General features: G+C 59.3%; 3 protein-coding genes, 1 long non-coding RNA gene and 1 other non-coding gene across 9 annotated transcripts in view; 4 read left to right on the forward strand and 1 right to left on the reverse strand.

The window, feature by feature from the left end:
* Positions 1 to 17,818, forward strand: part of HOXC4 (homeobox C4) — a 59,794-nt gene that overhangs the window by 22,652 nt on the left and 19,324 nt on the right. The window contains exon 2 of one of the 3 annotated variants that reach the window (XM_038577827.1): positions 15 to 142. The exons of the other annotated variants lie outside the window; for them this stretch is intronic. The gene's annotated coding sequence lies outside the window, so the exon portion shown is untranslated. The remainder of the gene's footprint in view (positions 1 to 14; positions 143 to 17,818) is intronic. 3 annotated transcript variants of the gene reach the window in all.
* Positions 3 to 13,143, forward strand: HOXC6 (homeobox C6). Of its 3 annotated transcripts, none has more exons than XM_038577837.1 (3): positions 3 to 142; positions 10,811 to 11,156; positions 11,899 to 13,002. In XM_038577837.1, exons 2-3 carry the CDS (start codon positions 11,003 to 11,005, stop codon positions 12,204 to 12,206), a joined length of 462 nt encoding a protein of 153 aa, XP_038433765.1. In that variant the 5' UTR covers positions 3 to 142; positions 10,811 to 11,002; the 3' UTR covers positions 12,207 to 13,002. The 3 variants fall into 3 exon arrangements, with proteins under 3 accessions (XP_038433765.1, XP_038433766.1, XP_038433764.1); XM_038577838.1 differs by lacking the exon at positions 3 to 142 and adding an exon at positions 1,981 to 2,098 and having other exon boundaries at positions 11,899 to 13,143; XM_038577836.1 differs by lacking the exon at positions 3 to 142 and having other exon boundaries at positions 6,756 to 11,156; positions 11,899 to 13,143.
* Positions 28 to 17,112, forward strand: HOXC5 (homeobox C5). Its single transcript, XM_038577839.1, has 3 exons — positions 28 to 142; positions 15,286 to 15,988; positions 16,708 to 17,112. Exons 2-3 carry the CDS (start codon positions 15,535 to 15,537, stop codon positions 16,920 to 16,922), a joined length of 669 nt encoding a protein of 222 aa, XP_038433767.1. The 5' UTR covers positions 28 to 142; positions 15,286 to 15,534; the 3' UTR covers positions 16,923 to 17,112.
* Positions 5,591 to 12,128, reverse strand: LOC119877654. Its single transcript, XR_005380188.1, has 3 exons — positions 11,695 to 12,128; positions 6,065 to 6,771; positions 5,591 to 5,734 (listed from the first exon to the last, which is right to left on the reverse strand). It is a non-coding gene; the product is annotated as an uncharacterized LOC119877654 (long non-coding RNA).
* On the forward strand, positions 16,363 to 16,447 carry MIR615 (microRNA mir-615). The gene has a single exon (NR_049508.1). It is a non-coding gene; the product is annotated as a microRNA mir-615 (primary transcript).

The raw sequence follows: 17,818 nt of genomic DNA on the forward strand, positions 1-17,818 counted from the left end.
AAATTTATATAAAGTGCCTATGTATGTGTGGAGCTGAGACAGGCTCGGCAGCGGCACAGAATGAGGGAAGACGAGACAGAGAGAGTGGGAGAGAGAGAGAGGCAGAGAGAGAGAGGGAGAGGGAGAGTGACAGCAGCGCCCGGTAAGTGTTTCCTTATTGGTTCAAATATGTAACTAATGGTCCGTAGCTGGGTGGCGGTTTCGAGATAAGGACAGCAGCGGCTCGTCTCGGTTAGAGAGGAGAGGGGGGCTGGCGAGAGGGGGGCGTGCGGGCCAGCAAGGGGAGGAAAAGTGGGGGTGGGGTGGGGTGGGGTGGGGTGGGGGGTGGGGGCCGGGCTGCCAGCCGGTGTCCTGATGTCACCGTGCGCCCCAGCTGGGGTCGGGGGGCTCAAGGCCCGCGCCCGAGGGGCTCAAGGCCGGGGTCTAGGGCGCCGACCCGCTGCGTGGTGCCCACCCCGTCCTTACCTAGGAGGGACCCGCGGCCTCCCGGCTAATGGGACCGGGACGGAGGGGCCCGGAAGCTCAGGCTGCAGGGCCCGAGCGAGCACTGTAGGCCCTAACCATGGCCCCCCGAGCAAAGCCGGCCCCCCCAGCCCCAAACAAACTTCGCACGGCCCCCGCCGGGCCCGCGGCCCCCTCCCTCCCGGAGAGCGCGGCGGCCGAGCTCACACATGCGCAGTGCGGGCCCGGAGCGGGCGGCGGAGCAGGAAGAGCGCGCAGCGAGGCGGGCGGCGGGGCCTGTTAATTGGCAATTAGGGGGGAGGCCGTTGGCTGGTGCGCGTCAGCGGAGGAGGGTGCGCCTGCCCGCCCCGGCTCCCGCCCCCCGCCCCCCCGGAGCGGGCGGAAGGCAGGGAGGTGGCCTGCACTGCGGCGGGGGCGGGGGCCGCGGGGCTCCAAAGCCATCTTGTGCTGGGAGAGCGGGGCCGACGCGCCTTCTCCGCCCGGCGCAGCGCCCCCCACCCCAGCCGCCGCCGCCCTGCCCGCGGTGCCCACCGGGGCACGGGACGGGGACGGGGACGGGGACGGGGACCGGCCTGGGCAGGCCCCGCTGGCTGCGGGCAGGCCCGGGCCTCGCTGGCGAGCCGAGGCAGGGAGCACCCCAGGCGTGCCTGGCCCGAGGGGCGGGGACGTCAGAACGGGGCGGCCCGGAGGGTCCCGGGCGCTCGGGATCTTCCTAATAATTGGTGCTAATGGCGTGTTGTATGGTCTTAACCCGACACATATGGTTTCATAACACAGTGGCTTAATTTCTTCCAAATGTACGTGGCCCTGACTGTGTAGCCGCGTGATAGATGACCCCGCCCTGCTCCCTGGCCTGGGTCCGAGGCCGCCCCCCGTGCGGGTGAGCTTCCGTTCGCAAAGGGCGCCGCACGCGCAACCGCTTCCACGCCCGGGCGGACACGCCCCGAGCCGGGGGCGGGGGGGCGCGCGTGCCCCGGGCGCCCAGGGTCGCGGGCCGGGCGCTGCCCCCGCCGCGGTCCTCCGGGGCGGCCGCGCTCCTCCGCCGAGCCGCGTGGGGGAGGGGAGCGCTCCTCGATTTCCTGTTTCAACCCTGACCCGTCGCCCCGGGGGTCGGCGCTGGGAGAGGGAACCTGTTTTTATCAAATTCTTAAAAACACGATCCGACTGCATTCAAATCAAAGCCCTCGGGGTCCGAGGGGACGGGGACTCTCCCCTCCCCTCCCCTCCCCCGCAGCCCCTTCCCTCCTCCCCTGCCCCCCCAAAAGTCCCGTCTCGCATCCGACATAAAGGCCTCCGAGGTATTCTCTCGGGGGAAGAAATGGCATTTTCTCTCCCCCTTCCACTCCCCCCCCACGAGGACTTGTGTGTCGGCAGAGGCGTCTGCCGAGGGGCTAATTTCGTTCCTTGTTTACGATCGAGAAAAGCGCTTGGCTTTCCCCAAATGGGCCCAGCCGCCTGCCTGCTCGGCTGCCGCGCGCTCCGCCGCTCCGCGCCCAGGCCGGCCGCCCGGCAGCCACGCGGCCCCGGGGCCCCGCGCAGGGCAGGGGGCGGGCGGGGGCCCGAGGAGGCCCCCACCCCACGCGGAGGCCTGGACGTGGGAGCCTCTCTCCTGGCGTAGTGTGGGAACCGCCGACCGGTGAGGCCTCTATTTCTCTCTTTCGCCTGTATTTTGTCTGCCCCCCACCCCCCACCCCTGCAGATGGCCGGCCCGACTGGGTGGGGGGGCCACGAGCCTCCTTTGTTCACACCCCCCCCTCTCGGGAAAACAGTTCGGAAGGCCACTCAGGACAGTGGGGATTCACCTGGGATAGTAGAGGAGCCCCCTCCCTTTGGAGGGGTGGGCCTGGCTAAGGCTGGGGTATTGATCTGGGCCCACAGGCAGCTAAAGAGGCGGCTGCCGGCCAGATTTCAGGGTGCTAGGGTTCATGGGTGACGGGTTAACGGCATCATCCTGAGGTGTCCTTGCATAATATTTTTCTCGATTGATCTTCTGTCCCTTCCTGGCTAGGGTCCTGCGGTCCCCCATGTCCTTCACCCCCCAAGATCCTCCTCACGAGGCAGAGGGACGCAGAGAAAGCCTGGCAGCAGTTTTCTAGTCCGGCCAGGGGATAAATCCAGCCCTGAACGCCAGCCCCTTCCTTCCCTCCTTACTTTCGATTTTCTTTTCCTTCCTTCTCCCCCACTCTGGTGCTCACACAGGAGCACAAGAGAGGCCATCAGTGGCACCCGCCAGCCTCCTCGTAGGCCAGATTCCCTGTAAACGTGGTCGTTAGTGCAGGAAAGCCCTGGTGTGAGTATCTAATAATAGCCAGGGCCGCTGAGAATAGAATCTGGCCGGAGGACTCTGCACGCCCAGGACTAAAGCTGGCCAGAAGCACTGAATCTGTGGGTCACGTTCTGGCGACGCTCCCTGGAGCCCAGGGCCCCCGGCGTTTCCCCTCGGAGTCCACTCTTTGGGCACCTCAGGCCTGCCCCTTGAAGGCTTTGTCAGCCCTGCCACGGGCTGCAGTCCACGCGCCAGTTCCTAAGCGAAGGGCAAACGGGCAGAGCAGACCCTTTCTCTCCCTGGTCTGACAGTTGTGATCCCTACAAAGAATGCACCCTTGTTTGGAGAAGGCGGCCTGGTTGGGGTGGCTGTTGTGTTCCAAAACCAGGCTTCGTAGCTTTATACACTTATTATGTCCGGGCTCAAATGTACAGACTCCGACTTATGCGTGAATATATACAGACTCATATTTCCTCGGTGGTTAATTGTATAGCACCATGCTTGTCCTCGCTCAAACACCGTTTTATGTGCATGCAAAATTTTGTTAGTTGGGATTGGGCTCAGGGAGGCAGTGGGTGCACCCAGCAGACCCTCTCTGGGCACGCTCTCCTGGAAACGTGTGTGTGTGCGCGCGCGTGTGTGCTGGAATCGGAGTATGCGGGTTGCAGGAACCAACGGATGCCACGAAGGCTTTCTCGGACCTTCTTGCCTTCACTGTCCAAGCAGCTGGGCTGGGGCAATAGTGAATCCCTTCTGCTTTCTCTCCACCCACCCCCCAACCCAAACCCCAAACTTCCCCAGCTCAGAGGCCGTTTACCAGGGGAGCCCTGTTGTGTTGCCAGTGAGTTTTGTGGGGAACTCTGTGGGTGAGGTGGGTCTCTGCGCAGTTCTGCGCGGCTGGCTAGGCCCTGGCGCTCGAATGTGGCTGGGACAGTGAAGGGGATCTGAGTGGTCAGGAAGGTGGCCTCTGGGCCGAGGCCGAGGCAGCCGCTTGGAGAGGCTGGTGCAGAAGGCGAGACAGAAGGGGCAGGGGTGCGGAGAAGGTCTGGCTCCCACTCCGCACCCCAGGTTCGCCTGCGTGACTGTGGGGGCCGCTGAGGGGCCCTCTAGGCGTCCCCAGAGCCCCGGATCTGGGGACTGGTGGCGCCTGTTTCAGTTGTCCCGCGTCGCAAGCGGCCGGGGAGGAGGCTGCGGCCGGGGTGGCTGGCGGGGCGGCCGGGCTCCAGCCTCCCCCGGGCCTCTCCCGCCGCCGGTGGGGCGCAGGGCCCGGTACCGTCGGAGCAGAGCGGTGAGGGGACGCGGGCCGGGCCGGCCGGTGCGGCTGCAGCACTGCCTGGGCCGCCAGGTCGCTCCAGGCCCCTTCGACCTCGGCCCGCCGGGCCTGGGGGCGGCCTCCGGGGTGCTGGGGTGAGCTGGCCCCGGGCGGTGCCCCTCGGCGGCCCGCGGCCTCCGGCTCGGTGGCGGCCGCCCCCTGTTTATTGTGTCTGTGGGTTGTTTACTTGTTTTGTCTGCTGCCACCCTGCGTCGGAAACCCGCCAAACCAGCAAACTCACCCAGGAGAACAAAGTGCGGCGCTGCCCGAGCTCCCTCCCCTTCCCGGCACCCTGCTCCGCCGCCTCCGCCCTCGCTCTCCCTTCCCCGGGGGAGGAAGCGCCAGCGTCCTGGAACAGGGCAGCTGTTTATAGGGGTGGGGAATTATGGGGACACCATAAACCTCCGGGTGTCCTGGTGCTGGAGAGACTCCGAGCCGCCTTCCCCTCGCCCCGGGCTTTTCTTCCTTCCCCCTGGCAACTGCCTGGCCGAGGGGGCCACAGTCGAAGCCGAGGCCCCCTCGCCCCAACTCCTCCACGCCTTTCTGCAGGAGTTTTCTGAGACACAGGTTGTTGGGTTTTAAATCAGGGTAATGGTGGCAGATTCATAAAACTAGATAAAGCATGTCGTTCCCCCCCCCCCGCACCCTCCCTTCTCCTCGGCCCCCCAAAATAGCAGTGAATTTAAGCAAATCCTACAAAATTAAATTGCCCCTTCGCTAAAGATCCTATAAATCTCCAGGCCCGCCAGGTGTAGAGTCGGAGAGGCCGCTGTTCGCCTCTAATTTTGCTCCCGGCTATCAAATCTAAAAGAGTATCATCGAAGTAAGTAATATTCTCGTTTCTGAAATTAATTCCCCCCTCCCCATCTCTCTCTCTCTCTTTTCGCCAGCGCAGATTAAATGGTTCTCTCAGATCCCCAAACAATAAAGGATAAAATTATTTATAGGGAAATGAGGACGATGTTTCACTGTTGGCTTATTGTTCCAGAGCATAATAACATTTTATTTGCAAGTGGGAGAACTTAGGCCAGGGGGGATAATGGGGGAAAGGAAAAGAAGTGCGGAGTGGCAGGGCACCCTCCCCCCCACAGAACTCCTCCTGTATATAACTTCTATGACATTTACAATTTCCTCATGACAACTCACTGTGACGTCATAAATGCTGTGCTCCTGAATTTTACAATTCTCATAAACCTCCAAAGTGGGTCCACAGTGCTTATGTGGAGGGCTGTAAGAAAAGCCAGGAAGTTGGGGGTCCTTTGGCCCCATTCTGGGGGCCAGAAATATTCTAAATATTATTCTCCTCGTTCTTCATTTTTCCTCCTTGGCCAACCAGGGCCACTTGCTTCTCCTCCCTGAAATGTCACTCAGCATCTGAGTTCCCTCCCCATTCCCAGTGGGGATAAGGTACCGCGTGTCCGAAGGCTCTCTGGCGTGCCCTCTCTTCCTTGGGACAGAGATGGGGTGCGTGGGGACCAGGCCCCCCAAAGCCAGAAAAGACTTCTTCCAAAGGGAGCCCAGAGGCGCTCAGGGCTGAGTGGGATGGTACAGAGACGCTTGGGGTCTGCTTTACTTTTCAAGCTCCGGTTAGTGAAGTGAATTGAGAAGCTAAACAACTGCCATGGTGGGAGTCTGTGTCTGCTGAGGGTAGCAGCCCCAAGTGGAGTGGTGGTAAAGAAAGGTCAGGCGGAAGTCTGGAAAGAGAGAAGGAGGAGAGAAAATATGACGTGAGTTAGCAGAGCCTCTCCACGTACCTTCCTTCTCTGTTTAATTGCACATAAAGCAGAAGCAGCTTGGGCAGCCTCGCAACCTCTTGGCTCAAAAGAGAATTTGCCAGCCCAGGCCTGAAAGGTGTTTGGGGCAGTTAGTTCTCAGGCGCCTGATGTGCCCCATCTGGCCTCATCCCCCTTCGCCCCTCCCTGCTGACCCCCAACTCCATTCAGCTGGCCAGCCTGGGCCTTGTCCCCGGAATATCAGCACCCCCAAATGGGATGCATTTCCGGGTTGGATGTGTCAGATTTCACCTTTCTGCAAGCGCCTCCAAGCCTGAACTTTGAGACTTAGGAGAAACATTCTGTTTTGGAATGCAGTGTGTGTGTGTGGGGAGGCGTCCCCCACCCTTCCTGTGAGAAGCTGGAGGTGAGCTATGCTTTGGTGTCCCCAAGCAGACCCAGTTCCCCGCATTCAGGTTCTCTGGCGGACTTGGAGACTCTCCTTGCACTCCTTTAACTCCGGGTTCTATGGAGATCAAAGGAACTCCTACACAAATCACTGGGCATTTGGAGTAGGATTTAGTTTTTTAATTTTTTAAGTTAAAAAGGTGTCTACTCATAAGCCAGTCGGGCCACCCGAGCAATAGCTCTAGAACAGCAAAGCCTTAACCAAACAGTGCGACTGTAAGGTGAGCTGAACAATTATTGAAACTGGGCTTTCTCCGCAAGAGGGATTTCAGCCCCTGCCCAGTGGCGCAAAGGGTGCTGGTTGGGCAACCGCCCTTCCCCTGCTCTCAAAATCAAGAATTGGCAGGGGTGAGTCAGGCGGCTGCTGTGGCTTCCAGGCAGCCAAGCGCCCAGGCCGAGAGCGCCGAGTCCTGCGGCTCCGGTGTCCAGGTCCTTGAGCAGCCTCCGGAGGCGCCGAGCTGTGGTTGGTGGCGCCGGCAGGCAGGAGTGGAGTGTGTGTATCTGTGTGCAAGGCTGGGTGAGTCACAGACATCTGCGCAGAGTTGGGGGATCTAGGGAAAGAGAGAAGACTAGCAAAACACCCACTAGCCAGGACCTCTGGAAAAGACTGTCCCCCAGCAAAAATTCCAGATCTCCTCCTCCTCGCTGCAGATCCCCTTCCTCAAGAAAGTACTATGTTTCCCAGGGCAGGGTGGAGAGGAAAGGCAGGCAAGGTGAGGCCTGCCCACGAACCCCTTCCCAGCCAGAGTCCAGGCACACCCACCCGCTCCCCCGTTCAGAGCTACACAGGCCCCCAGCCCCTGCCCTGGAGCAGGTTAAGGCTGGGGTAGGAGCGCTTGACTCATTCTGCGAGACCTTCGAGTGCGCAGCCTCCAAAGCACCCCTTAGCCTTGGGGACTCCAGGCCAGTGACTGCCCCCCAAGCAGGCCCGTGGCGCCTGCAGCAAGTTCCACTCCTGTAATTAGCGCTCATGAGAAGCATGTGTTTGGGGCTGAGGAGATGGGGGGACTGGAGCAGCGAGCGGCAACTTTCCCCCTTTATTCCTCTTCTGTGTTTTTTGAATTCTGTTTTCGAATCCACTAATTACAGCTCCGAAAGCGAAAATCTGCTCTGCCGCCAAACCCCCTCGGAATGCCTGATTCCGGAGGCCCAAGGGGCAGAGCAACTCGGAGACCTGCGGGCCTGATGGGGGTGTTCTCTGATTGCTCTAGGCTTGTTTTATAGAAACAAAGAACAAGTCCCCCCCTTCCCAGAACTTGTGCATATTTACAGAGCTCAACTGCAGTTTTAATAAAACATCTGTTCTTGCTTCTGCTGATGAGTTTCCATAATTGTTTTCAGACAAATTTAACAGGAAAATATAAATATATTTAGAAAAACCCAAGTCCCAGCTATCCCCCCATAGACAGCCGTTCTTTCGCCAAAAAGATAAAATTAACATAAAATGAGAAAAGGAAAATATAATCCAATGGAGGGAAGATCGGGTTCATCTGACCTGCTCTCCCCCCTTGGAGCGAATCCTTCCAGCAAATTTCAGCTGCATAATTAAAGACCAGACTGAAAGAAGGAGGCTCCTTTTCTCAGGATGGAAGGTGATGGGGGAAGAGTATGTTGGGAATTAATTTTGCCGAAAATCTTTAAGTAGTGGGGGAATTTATTTGTATTTCTGCTTCCTCTTCTCTCCCCCTTCCAGCATTTCTGCCTCTTTCCCCCAGCAGCTGGTTTCTGTTCATTATAAATCGGCGAGACCTTTCAGTCTCTGCCCTCTGTTTAGGGACGTAATAAAACACTTAACTTTCCGGGGCTGAGACTTACATTCTGCTCCTCAGGTCGCCCACCCCCGCGCCCACTACTTTTAGGCCCCAAAGGAGACTATCCCCAACTTTGGGGGCCCCTTGCCCCTCCAGACTTTGTTTAGGAGGGGCTCAAGGAAACCCAGGCATCCTTGCTGGGGAGCTGCAGCACATGCTTCCCCAGAAGCCCCTTCTTTCTCCCAGGGTCCTTCCTTCCCCCACCCCCCACGAAAGAGATTTTAAAAATACATAGAAAATCAACACTCACTGAAAGTGAAACCTCATTAAGACATCCTATCTTCCATCATTCAATTTGTTGTACATTGCAACAATTTAATATCTTGAAGGAAATATCACTGACATGATTTATCCCTGTAGCAATCTCTCTGAAATGGGGGGGGGGGATGGAGGGAATTTACTCTCTCTTCCGGCCTGCTCTACGTGTTACTCTGCTACCCTTAGGGCAGAGAAGAGGCTGGGGACTCAGAGCGGCTACTTGTGTCCAGGGTCCAGGGGTGCGCCGACCTGTTTCTTAGCTCAGCCCCCTGGGTCTCGCCCCCTCTCCCCCCCAGTTATTTCTCGCTCTACCTCTTGCCCTCCAGGGGGCCTGGAGCCCCAGCCAGCTGTTGAAAGCCTCTGTCCAGGCATGCCATGAATTCGAAGACAGCTGGATTCTAGAGCAAAAAGCAAGTCACGCTGGTGTCTGTGTTTATGTACCTGCCATGTCACCCCCAAACGAGACAACTCATCTCAAAATTTCTTTCTTAACTTGGAACCCTCCTCTACCCTTTCACTTTTATCTCCTTGAGCAGAAGAAAGTATGGTCCAAAGAGGGGGAACCTTGATAATTACAGGGGTCTTTCCCCCCACCCTCTTAAATACCAACAATTTCCCCTCCTTTCTGAAGGATTGGGGCTGCACTTTTAAAAGCCAACACAAATTGTCCGGCAGGAAGACTCTTCAATCCCCTAACGAGGTTCATGTATTAGCTAACATGTTGTCTCCACCAGCTCCTACACACTGTCTGCTTTTGGGTTCGAAACTTTATTTTTCCCCCCTAGCGACACTCCAGGGAAACCTTAACGTTACAGAAGATGAATAAACGAGTTTTTTCCCAGCGTAGTCCCGTTTATGGCTTTATTGCTACCCATTGATTACTCCGCTTTGTTACACAGAAGGAAAAGATCATAAAATCCGGCGACATCCGGGTTCTTGTTATAGCCAGCCCCCCCCCCCAAAATGGTGAAGAGAAAATATGAGCTTGCCCTGCTCCCGTCGCTAGCCCCACCGCCCCCTCTTTGTCAACTCAGAGCATTCTCAGCCTATGTCCCGATATCAAATCAAGTTTGGGTTAATCAGGAGAAAAACCCCATCTGCACACCTTCCGCAGCTTCAGTCCGCCCACTGCCTCAGAGCCTCGAACTCAGCTGCCTTTTCCTACCCTTCTCTTCCCTTTTCTCGGCCCCAAGGTGGAGAGAAAATGGGGGGTAGGGGCTGCTGGGAGGCCCGGCTGCACCAGGTGAGGCTGGCCCTGGAACGAGAGCTCCCCAGGAGCCCCTTGCTGGACTCTCCCCAGCCCCAGGGCTCAGGTCCAGGGGTGCCTCCCTTGGCTGGGGGCTCCTGCCTTGTGCAGGGGCTTGAGCCTGCAGGACGCTAACTGCCCTTCAGAGCCCCACCAGCCTTCCCTCTCTGCCTGGATCCTATGTGAATCACCCCACCAGCCCTCGCTGGCTCCAAATCATAAATTCTCACCAACATAAACAGGAGTTGATGTGTCTAGAAAGACTCTCAGAGTTCTTTCTTCTTCCTTCCTTTCTTCCTTTCTCTCTCTCTCTCCCACCTTTTACTTCTTTCTCTCTCTTTCCTATTGTATTTTTATACATGTTCCCTTTTTGGCAGAAATGCTGCAAGGGTTTCCCCCAAAAAGGGTGTTCTGAGGGGCAGAAGGGGGCTAAGAGGAAGAGGGAGCAAATACATGGCCCCTCTGCCCCCTTCAGCTCTGCCACTGTACCCTGAGGTCTCATCATTCCCCCTCAGACCTGCTTGCTCCCCATATCCCCCCTGACACCTCAGACTGTCAGCCACGCTCTCCTTCCTCTGAGCACCACGTTTTGTGCAGTTTCTGTGTACTTTTGATTTTTTTTTAATTATTGGGGGGAAAAATACTGATCTAGTGATGAGAACTCACTCCATGGAGGGTCAAGCTAGGATTTCCTGTAGGATTTCTGGGGATTTCCCCTGAGCTGGGAAGGGGCTCTTCCCATGGAGAAATCAGGACATAATTTTAGAAGGGGTGGGGGAGATAGAAAAGATGAAATCAGATTGGAAATAGAGGGATTTCTCCAGACCTGGCTCTGGCCACAGCACAGCAAAGTTAGCTGGGACTGAGAGATCTCCCAGCAGTGCAGCTCTTCTTCCTCGGGCCCCAAGGCCCTGCTGATGCCTGCTTACCGTCCTTCACCTCCAGATCAGTTCCCTAACATATATGTTTTTAAAAAAGAAATCCAAGTCTTACTTTCAAAGCACACACTTAGTCTCAACTAGGGAATCAACAGAAGCAGAAGCGATTTTTTTCCCCCTTCTTGACATCTGGCTTGCGATTGGCTGGAAGGGGGTCAGCTGACTTTGTCATTTTGTCTGTCCTGGATTGGAGCCGTCCCTATAACCATCTAGTTCCGAGTACAAACTGGAGACAGAAATAAATATTAAAGAAATCATAGCCCGACCAGGTAAAGGCAAAGGGATGAATTCCTACTTCACTAACCCTTCCTTATCCTGCCACCTCGCCGGGGGCCAGGACGTCCTCCCCAACGTCGCCCTCAATTCCACCGCCTATGATCCAGTGAGGCATTTCTCGACCTATGGAGCAGCCGTTGCCCAGAACCGGATCTACTCGACTCCCTTTTATTCGCCACAGGAGAATGTCGTGTTCAGTTCCAGCCGGGGGCCGTATGACTATGGATCTAATTCCTTTTACCAGGAGAAAGACATGCTCTCAAACTGCAGACAAAACACCTTAGGACATAACACACAGACCTCAATCGCTCAGGATTTTAGTTCTGAGCAGGGCAGGACTGCGCCCCAGGACCAGAAAGCCAGTATCCAGATTTACCCCTGGATGCAGCGAATGAATTCGCACAGTGGTGAGTTTTACAGCTCCGAGATATAAATTAAATAAACTGAACTGGCTTTATGACCGGCTTCCCTAGAAGAACGGGCGGAGAGAGTTTTTTATGGCCCCATAAAAACAATCACGCTCGTCTCCTCGCCGACGCCGAGACAGGGCCCCCTCTTCTGCCCCTCTGCTCGCCTCCCGCTCGCTGAGGCTCGCTCGCTCGCAGGGGCCTGGCCCCCTCGGGCCCTGGCGGATTGGAGGGCTCCCAGGCAGGCCGAGGGGGCAGGGACGGGGCAGGGGGCCAGGGGCGGGGGCGGGGTGGGGGAGCCCCCCCAAGTCAGGCTGAGGAGCAGGGAGGGGGCAGAGAAGTGGGGAGAAGTTTGCAGGGAGCTGGGGCGCTGGGGGAGGTGGGGGCGCCCAGTTGTTGAGCAATGGGGCCCTCATTCCCCACTGTTGGGGGTTTTTCCAAACCCAGTTTTTAGACTTCCAGCTTTCTGCCTGGTTCTTGCCCCCCCTCCCTCCCCGCCTCCCCCCCTCCCTGCCTCCCCTTTCTTTGGGACACTCACCCACCAGCGTAGGGGGGACTGGATGGAGTTGGGACCCTGGCTGTGCCCCCAGTGGGGGTGGGGCAGGGCAAGAGGGAGAAGGCTGGAGCCCGGGGCCCGGGAGCCGCTGGCCACGCTGGGCGGGTCAGGACCTTGCCAGGCGCGGCCGCCCACGGAGGACGCCTTGCTGACGGTTCTCAGTGTGTTCTGTGCCCGGATCTCTAGGGGTCGGCTACGGAGCGGACCGGAGGCGCGGCCGCCAGATCTACTCGCGGTACCAGACCCTGGAACTGGAGAAGGAGTTCCACTTCAACCGCTACCTAACGCGGCGCCGGCGCATCGAGATCGCCAACGCGCTCTGCCTCACCGAGCGCCAGATCAAAATCTGGTTCCAGAACCGGCGGATGAAGTGGAAAAAGGAGTCCAACCTCACGTCCACGCTCTCGGGGGGCGGCGGAGGGGCCGCGGCCGACAGCCTGGGCGGAAAAGAGGAAAAGCGGGAAGAGACAGAAGAGGAGAAGCAGAAAGAGTGACCAGGACTGTCCCCGCCGCCCCCTCTCCCTCCTTCTCCCCTGCAACCCCCCCCCTCCAATTCCCTGCTAATCACACACTCTGTATTTATCACTGGCACAATTGATGTGTTTGGGGTCCCTAAAACAAAATTAGGGACTCAGATATGGACCTGAAAGTCAACTCTGGACCCCCTCCCTCGCCGCACAAACTCTTTGACCACGCGCCTCCTCCTCCTCCTCCTTCTCCTCCTCCTCCTCCTCCTTGCTCCCTCGCTAGCTCGTTCTCGGCTCGTCTGCAGGCCCCTTCCCCCCGCCCAGGCCTTGGGGGCTCGTCCCTGAACCTCGCTTCACACTCCACAGATGGCCCTCCAAACGAGGACTCGGCCCCCCACCCCCTCGGCGCCCCCACCCCCGCCCCTGCGCGGAGAGCAGCTCCCGGGCCAAGGCCTCCGCTCCCGGGCCTCAGGGCCCGGCCTGGCAGCCGCGAAGGCCGGGAGGCCCAAGGAGGGCGCGTCGTGGCCCCGCAGCAACCCCCAGGGCCTCCCCGCAGCCCCTGCCCGGCCCCTCTGCCCCAGCAAGTGCCCGGCCCAGGCAAATTGTATTTAAAGAATCCTGGGGGGGTCATTATGGCATATTACAAACTGTGACCGTTTCTGTGTGAATATTTTTAGCTGTATTTGTGGTCTCTGTATTTATATTTATGTTTAGCACCGTTCCGTGTTCCAAGCCCATCCTAAAAGGGGGAAAACAAAACAAAAAAAAACAAAACAAAACAAAAAAAAAAAGAGGGAAAATCACAAAAAGGGAGGAAAAAAAAGTGAATGACGTTTGTTTAGCCGGTAGGAGAAAAAAGAAATAAATTAAAAAAAAATCCCCTCGTGTTACCCTCCTGTATAAATCCGACCTCTGGATCCGTTCTCGAATATTTAATAAAACTGATATTATTTTTAAAAGTGGATATCGGGGATTTCTGTTAATTCGCTCGTGCGCCGGCCCGGGGCGAAAGTTGGAGCAGGCTCCGCGTCCGCCGCCGCCTGCAAGCCCCCAGCCCCCTGCGCTCGCCTCTCCCGGGAGGCGGCGGGGGCGCAGGCCTGCAGGGGCGCAGGGGCGCAGGCCGGGCCTCCCCGGGCTCGGGGACGCGCTGGGGGGCTTCCCCGCGGAGCAGCGCACTCACCCCGCAAAAAAGGCCGCAAAGGATCTCGCTGGGGGTGGGGGAGGCCTGGGCTGCTCGCCTGGGTCTGCAGCCCGGCACAGGCCTTCCTTCCTGCCCGGGGAGGCCTGGGGTCCTGGGCGGGTGAGCCCCGCGCCCCCAGGGCCAGGAGGGAACCCGCTCGGGCCCGCGCCCCGCGGCGAGCAGCCCCCGGCCCGCGCCAGGCCGACTGTTGCGAGCCGTGGCGGAGGCGGCGGGAGCCGAGGGCCGGGAAGAGCGCGGCTCCGAGCCCTTCGGCGCGGCCCGAGCGACGCGGGGACATGTCGGGAGAGAAAGCCTGGAAACTGAGCCTGCGCTGGGGCGCCTGGCAGGCCTGGGACAAAATCCCTCCTTCCCAGGGCCCGGCCCGGGTCGGGCCCCTCGCTCCTCCGCCTCCCCAGCCTCCCCGGCCCGGCGGCGGGGGCGCAGCCGGACCCCGACCTCGCCCAGCTCGGGCCTGGTCTCCTTCGGCCCAGCCGGAGAAACCCGAGTGGGCCGGGGGGAGCGAGGAGGGGCTCTCCCGCAGGGAAACAATCCGCCAGAGTTTTCCAGACCTTCCAGATCCCCGCCAGCGCCCCCTCCAGCGCCTCCGCCGGCGGGGGGGCAGGAGGGGGCTTCTCCGGGCAGGGGCGGGGATTTCCTGGGGAGAGGCAGGCAGGAAAGACTGAGACGTGGGGCTAGGGGAGGGGGTCGGGACGGGGGCGGGAGGCTGCGGAGCCCCTGGCCTCGGGCTGCCAAGGTGGCCCAGGCTGCGGCCCTGCCCACCTCCTGCACCCCCCCCCCCCCAAGCCAGGTCCTTCCCACGCCTTCAGACAGCTCGGAAATTGCTCTCCTGTGGACCTTCTGTATCTGGGTCCCTGAAAACCTGTTCCAGAGGCCTTTTCCAAAAAGGGCACAAAACAGGGCCTCTGCCCTGCTCATATGATACCAAAAAGGGCCTCTGCCCTGCTCATATGATACCCGTGGAGGCTTCAGGCTTGCTTCTGCATGCCCTCAACGAACATCTATTTTCTATCCCAAATATGTGGCAGAGGTACCACGTGAGGGTCACACACAGGCATGCAGAGCAGTCCTCCAAGCCCATTGTGTCTGATGCTACACACACACACACACACTCTCTCACTAGGTGCCACTCTGGGGTCCCAGGATGCTGAGGTCTACTCAGCTCCCCCTACACATCCTCACCTCCAGGCTCATCCCAGACTTCCCAGCACTCTCAGCTTCCTGACCCTCCTCCCCGCCCATCCAGTTCTGCTCACTCAGGACCCCCCTCCCCTGGCAGGCATCTTGTCATCTTGTCCACCTCCCCAGGGACTGGGTTCCCTTCCCCACGCTGACAGTCACCTCCTCAGCAGTAGCAGGGCCTTGGGGCCTCCAAGGAGAGGGGCCCTCCACCCTTGGTTGGGAGAACCTGGGATAAATCCCGTGGGATCTCCAACCTGGGCACACTCCCCCCCAACACACACACACACACACACACACACAGACACACACCCCTAAAATCTCCTTTTCCTCAGCCATTCTTGAAGATCGAAAGACTCTGGGTGTGGGGAGGACGGGGCTATCCGCTAGTGCTTGCACCCTAAGCAAGACCTCATCTTTCCTTAAAATTAAAGACAATTTAAAAGGCCATTTCAAGGGTTTGTTGCAGCAGCAGCAGCAGCAGCAGCAGCAACCAGCCTTCTCTACAGGGTAGAAAATCCAGCGGTCTGAAGGCGGGCACACAAGCCAGGCTGCAATCCCCCCAAGTAGGCACCGGGTGTCGCTGTGGGCTCGTTGTCCCGGCTACCCCCCAATTCCAAGAACCATTTTTTTCTCCCCCTTCTCTCTCTCTCTCTCTCTCTCTCCCTCTCTCTCTCTTTCTCTCTCACTCCCTCTCCCCCCTTGGTTGGGCTTTGCCAACATATCAAGATGCGTTTCGCCGGCTTCCATCACTAACCTCCCGGAGGTCATCAAGCCAAATTTATGAGTGGCCGCTCGAGTCACGTGACTCTATTTAAGGCTCCCTTATTTGGGAAGAGCGCATAGGATAAAGAAAGAGATATCTCCACCTATAAATTGTGCACTTTGGAGAACAAAAAACCCCTCAACTTCAAAGAGTCACAAATCACCCTTAATCAAAAAGGGTGCAGAAAATTTTTTTTTTGGGCCCTCCCCGCCATGAGCTCCTACGTAGCCAATTCATTCTATAAGCAGAGCCCCAATATCCCTGCCTATAACATGCAAACTTGTGGGAACTATGGATCGGCCGCAGAGGTGCAGGCATCCAGGTACTGCTACGGTGGATTGGACTTAAGCATCACTTTCCCACCGCCTGCGCCTTCCAACTCTCTCCACGGGGTAGACATGGCAGCCAGCCCCCGGGCTCACCCCGACCGCCCCGCCTGCAGCGCCGCGGCCGCTCCGGGACACGCTCTGGGCAGAGACGAAGCGGCTCCTCTGAACCCCGGGATGTACAGTCAGAAGGCGGCTCGCCCAGCGCCGGAGGAGCGAGCTAGGAGCACTGGGGAGATCAAAGAGGAGCAGGCGCAGACAGGGCAGCCCGCCGCCCGGAGCCAGCCACCGGCCCCGCCACAGATTTACCCGTGGATGACCAAACTGCACATGAGCCACGGTAAACTTTAGGACTTCATTTTGCGCGCTCGGGTCCGCCTGGGTTTTATAGGCCATGCGGGGCAAATAAAGAAAAAAAAACCTGCGGCCATAAATTTTACGATCCAGGCATCAATGGCTCGTAAAACTGTCCACTAAAAGGCTTAGAGGCTGTGTGCGCCCAAATTTACGACGACATAATTGGATCATAGGAACAAAACGTGTATAAAAGGCAATATTCAATTTTTGGGGGAGAGGGAGGGAGTTAAAAAAATAGAGGGATCTGAAGGGTGAGGAGCGCGGGGCTGCAGAGCGGGGATCCCCCCCGAGGCTCCCTCCCTCCCTCCCCCGTGCAGCCGGCGCCCGGCCTGGGCCGCTCCGGAGGCTTCCAGCGACTCGGGAGGGGCGGGAGGGGGGTCCCCGGAGCTCGGTCTCGAGGGTGCTTATTGTTCGGTCCGAGCCCGGGTCTCCCTCTCCCCCCAGCCCTCAGCCCCTACGGCTGCAGAGTGAAGGCTGCGGTGCAAAGTTCCTGCCGGGCCGAGGCGCCTCTCCCGGGCGGGCCGGGCCGGGCTGCACCGGGCTGCGCCGGGCTGCGATGGGCCGGGCCCGCCTGCGGCCCGCGGGGCCTGTGCCGGCCGCTCCGGGCTCCCTGCGGCCGGGGTGGGGGCCTGGGCCGGGGCGGGCCGCTGGGGCGCTGCTCCCTATTCACCCCTCCCTGGCTTGGGGGGGCTTCTATTCCAGAGACGGACGGCAAGCGGTCCCGAACCAGTTACACGCGCTACCAGACTCTGGAACTGGAAAAAGAATTCCACTTTAACCGCTACCTCACTCGCCGCAGGCGCATCGAGATCGCCAACAACTTGTGTCTCAACGAGAGACAGATCAAGATCTGGTTCCAGAACCGCAGGATGAAGTGGAAGAAAGATTCCAAAATGAAAAGCAAAGAGGCTCTCTAGAGGCGGGGGGGCCCCGCACACAGCGCCCCGAGCCCGCTTTCCTCCCCGCGCCTTTCCTCCTCGGGTTTCCTCTGTCTGTGTCTGGGGCACGGCCGGGCGGCCGGGCACCGGCTCGGCCCCGCAGACAAAAGCGCTTCCCCCGGCTTCCCGCACCCTCGCCCCTCGCCCAGCCCAGGGCCCGGCGGGGCGGCCCGGGCTCCCTGCGTCCTGGCGGCCCGGCCCGGGCTCAGGGCGAGCTCCGCAGGCCTGCGGTGCCGGGGCTGCCGCGAAGGCCCAGGGCCGGGCGGCCTCTCCGGCTTCCCCCCGGCGCCGCCCGGCCGCGTGAAGGGGGGCCCCGGGCGCCCCAGGCCCCGCGGCCCGACCCCTCGGCCTCCCCTGCCCTTTGTTCCCGGCTTAGGCCGGCGAGAGTGGTTGTGCTTGGCCGGGTCGGCGCCGGACTCGGGGTGCTTCCGTGTAGCGACTAAACTCCACGTTCGGTCTTTAAATGATTTGCATATGAAAGGGGGGAGATGACTGAAGGCCCGCCTAGGGCCCCCCCGGTTGCCCTAGGCTCTCCAAACCTTCTCAGCCACCCCTCAGCCCCGTAACGTCTCCAGCCTGCGCCCTCTGCATGCCCTCTCAGGCCCCCCGCCTCAGCTCACCAGCTAGCTCAGCTCTGGGGGTTCCCTGCCACTGGACCCCAGCAAGCAGTCCCAGAGGCTCCTGGCTGCCCACTAGTCCCTGCCACGACTCTGTGCCCTCCTGCCCCATCGCTGTTGTCCAACTATTTATTGACTCCAGGTCTTTCCTGAAACTATATTTTGTCATATCAAATAAAGACAAAGAGAGAACAGGACCAAAGACGCAGCGGTCCTCTCTGTTGGGGGCATGTATTGGGTAAAAGCGTCTAAATGGGC

Source organism: Canis lupus, chromosome 27 (assembly GCF_011100685.1).
Source record: "Canis lupus familiaris isolate Mischka breed German Shepherd chromosome 27, alternate assembly UU_Cfam_GSD_1.0, whole genome shotgun sequence".
Taxonomy (NCBI): Eukaryota; Metazoa; Chordata; class Mammalia; order Carnivora; family Canidae; genus Canis; species Canis lupus.

Coding starts and splice junctions, on each gene's coding strand:
- HOXC6 (XM_038577836.1), top strand. CDS start 10,757: ATGAATTCCTACTTCACTAACCCTTCCTTATCCTGCCACCTCGCCGGG. Junction 11,157..11,898: donor GCGAATGAATTCGCACAGTG/GTGAGTTTTACA, acceptor CCGGATCTCTAG/GGGTCGGCTACGGAGCGGAC.
- HOXC5 (XM_038577839.1), top strand. CDS start 15,535: ATGAGCTCCTACGTAGCCAATTCATTCTATAAGCAGAGCCCCAATATC. Junction 15,989..16,707: donor CAAACTGCACATGAGCCACG/GTAAACTTTAGG, acceptor CTTCTATTCCAG/AGACGGACGGCAAGCGGTCC.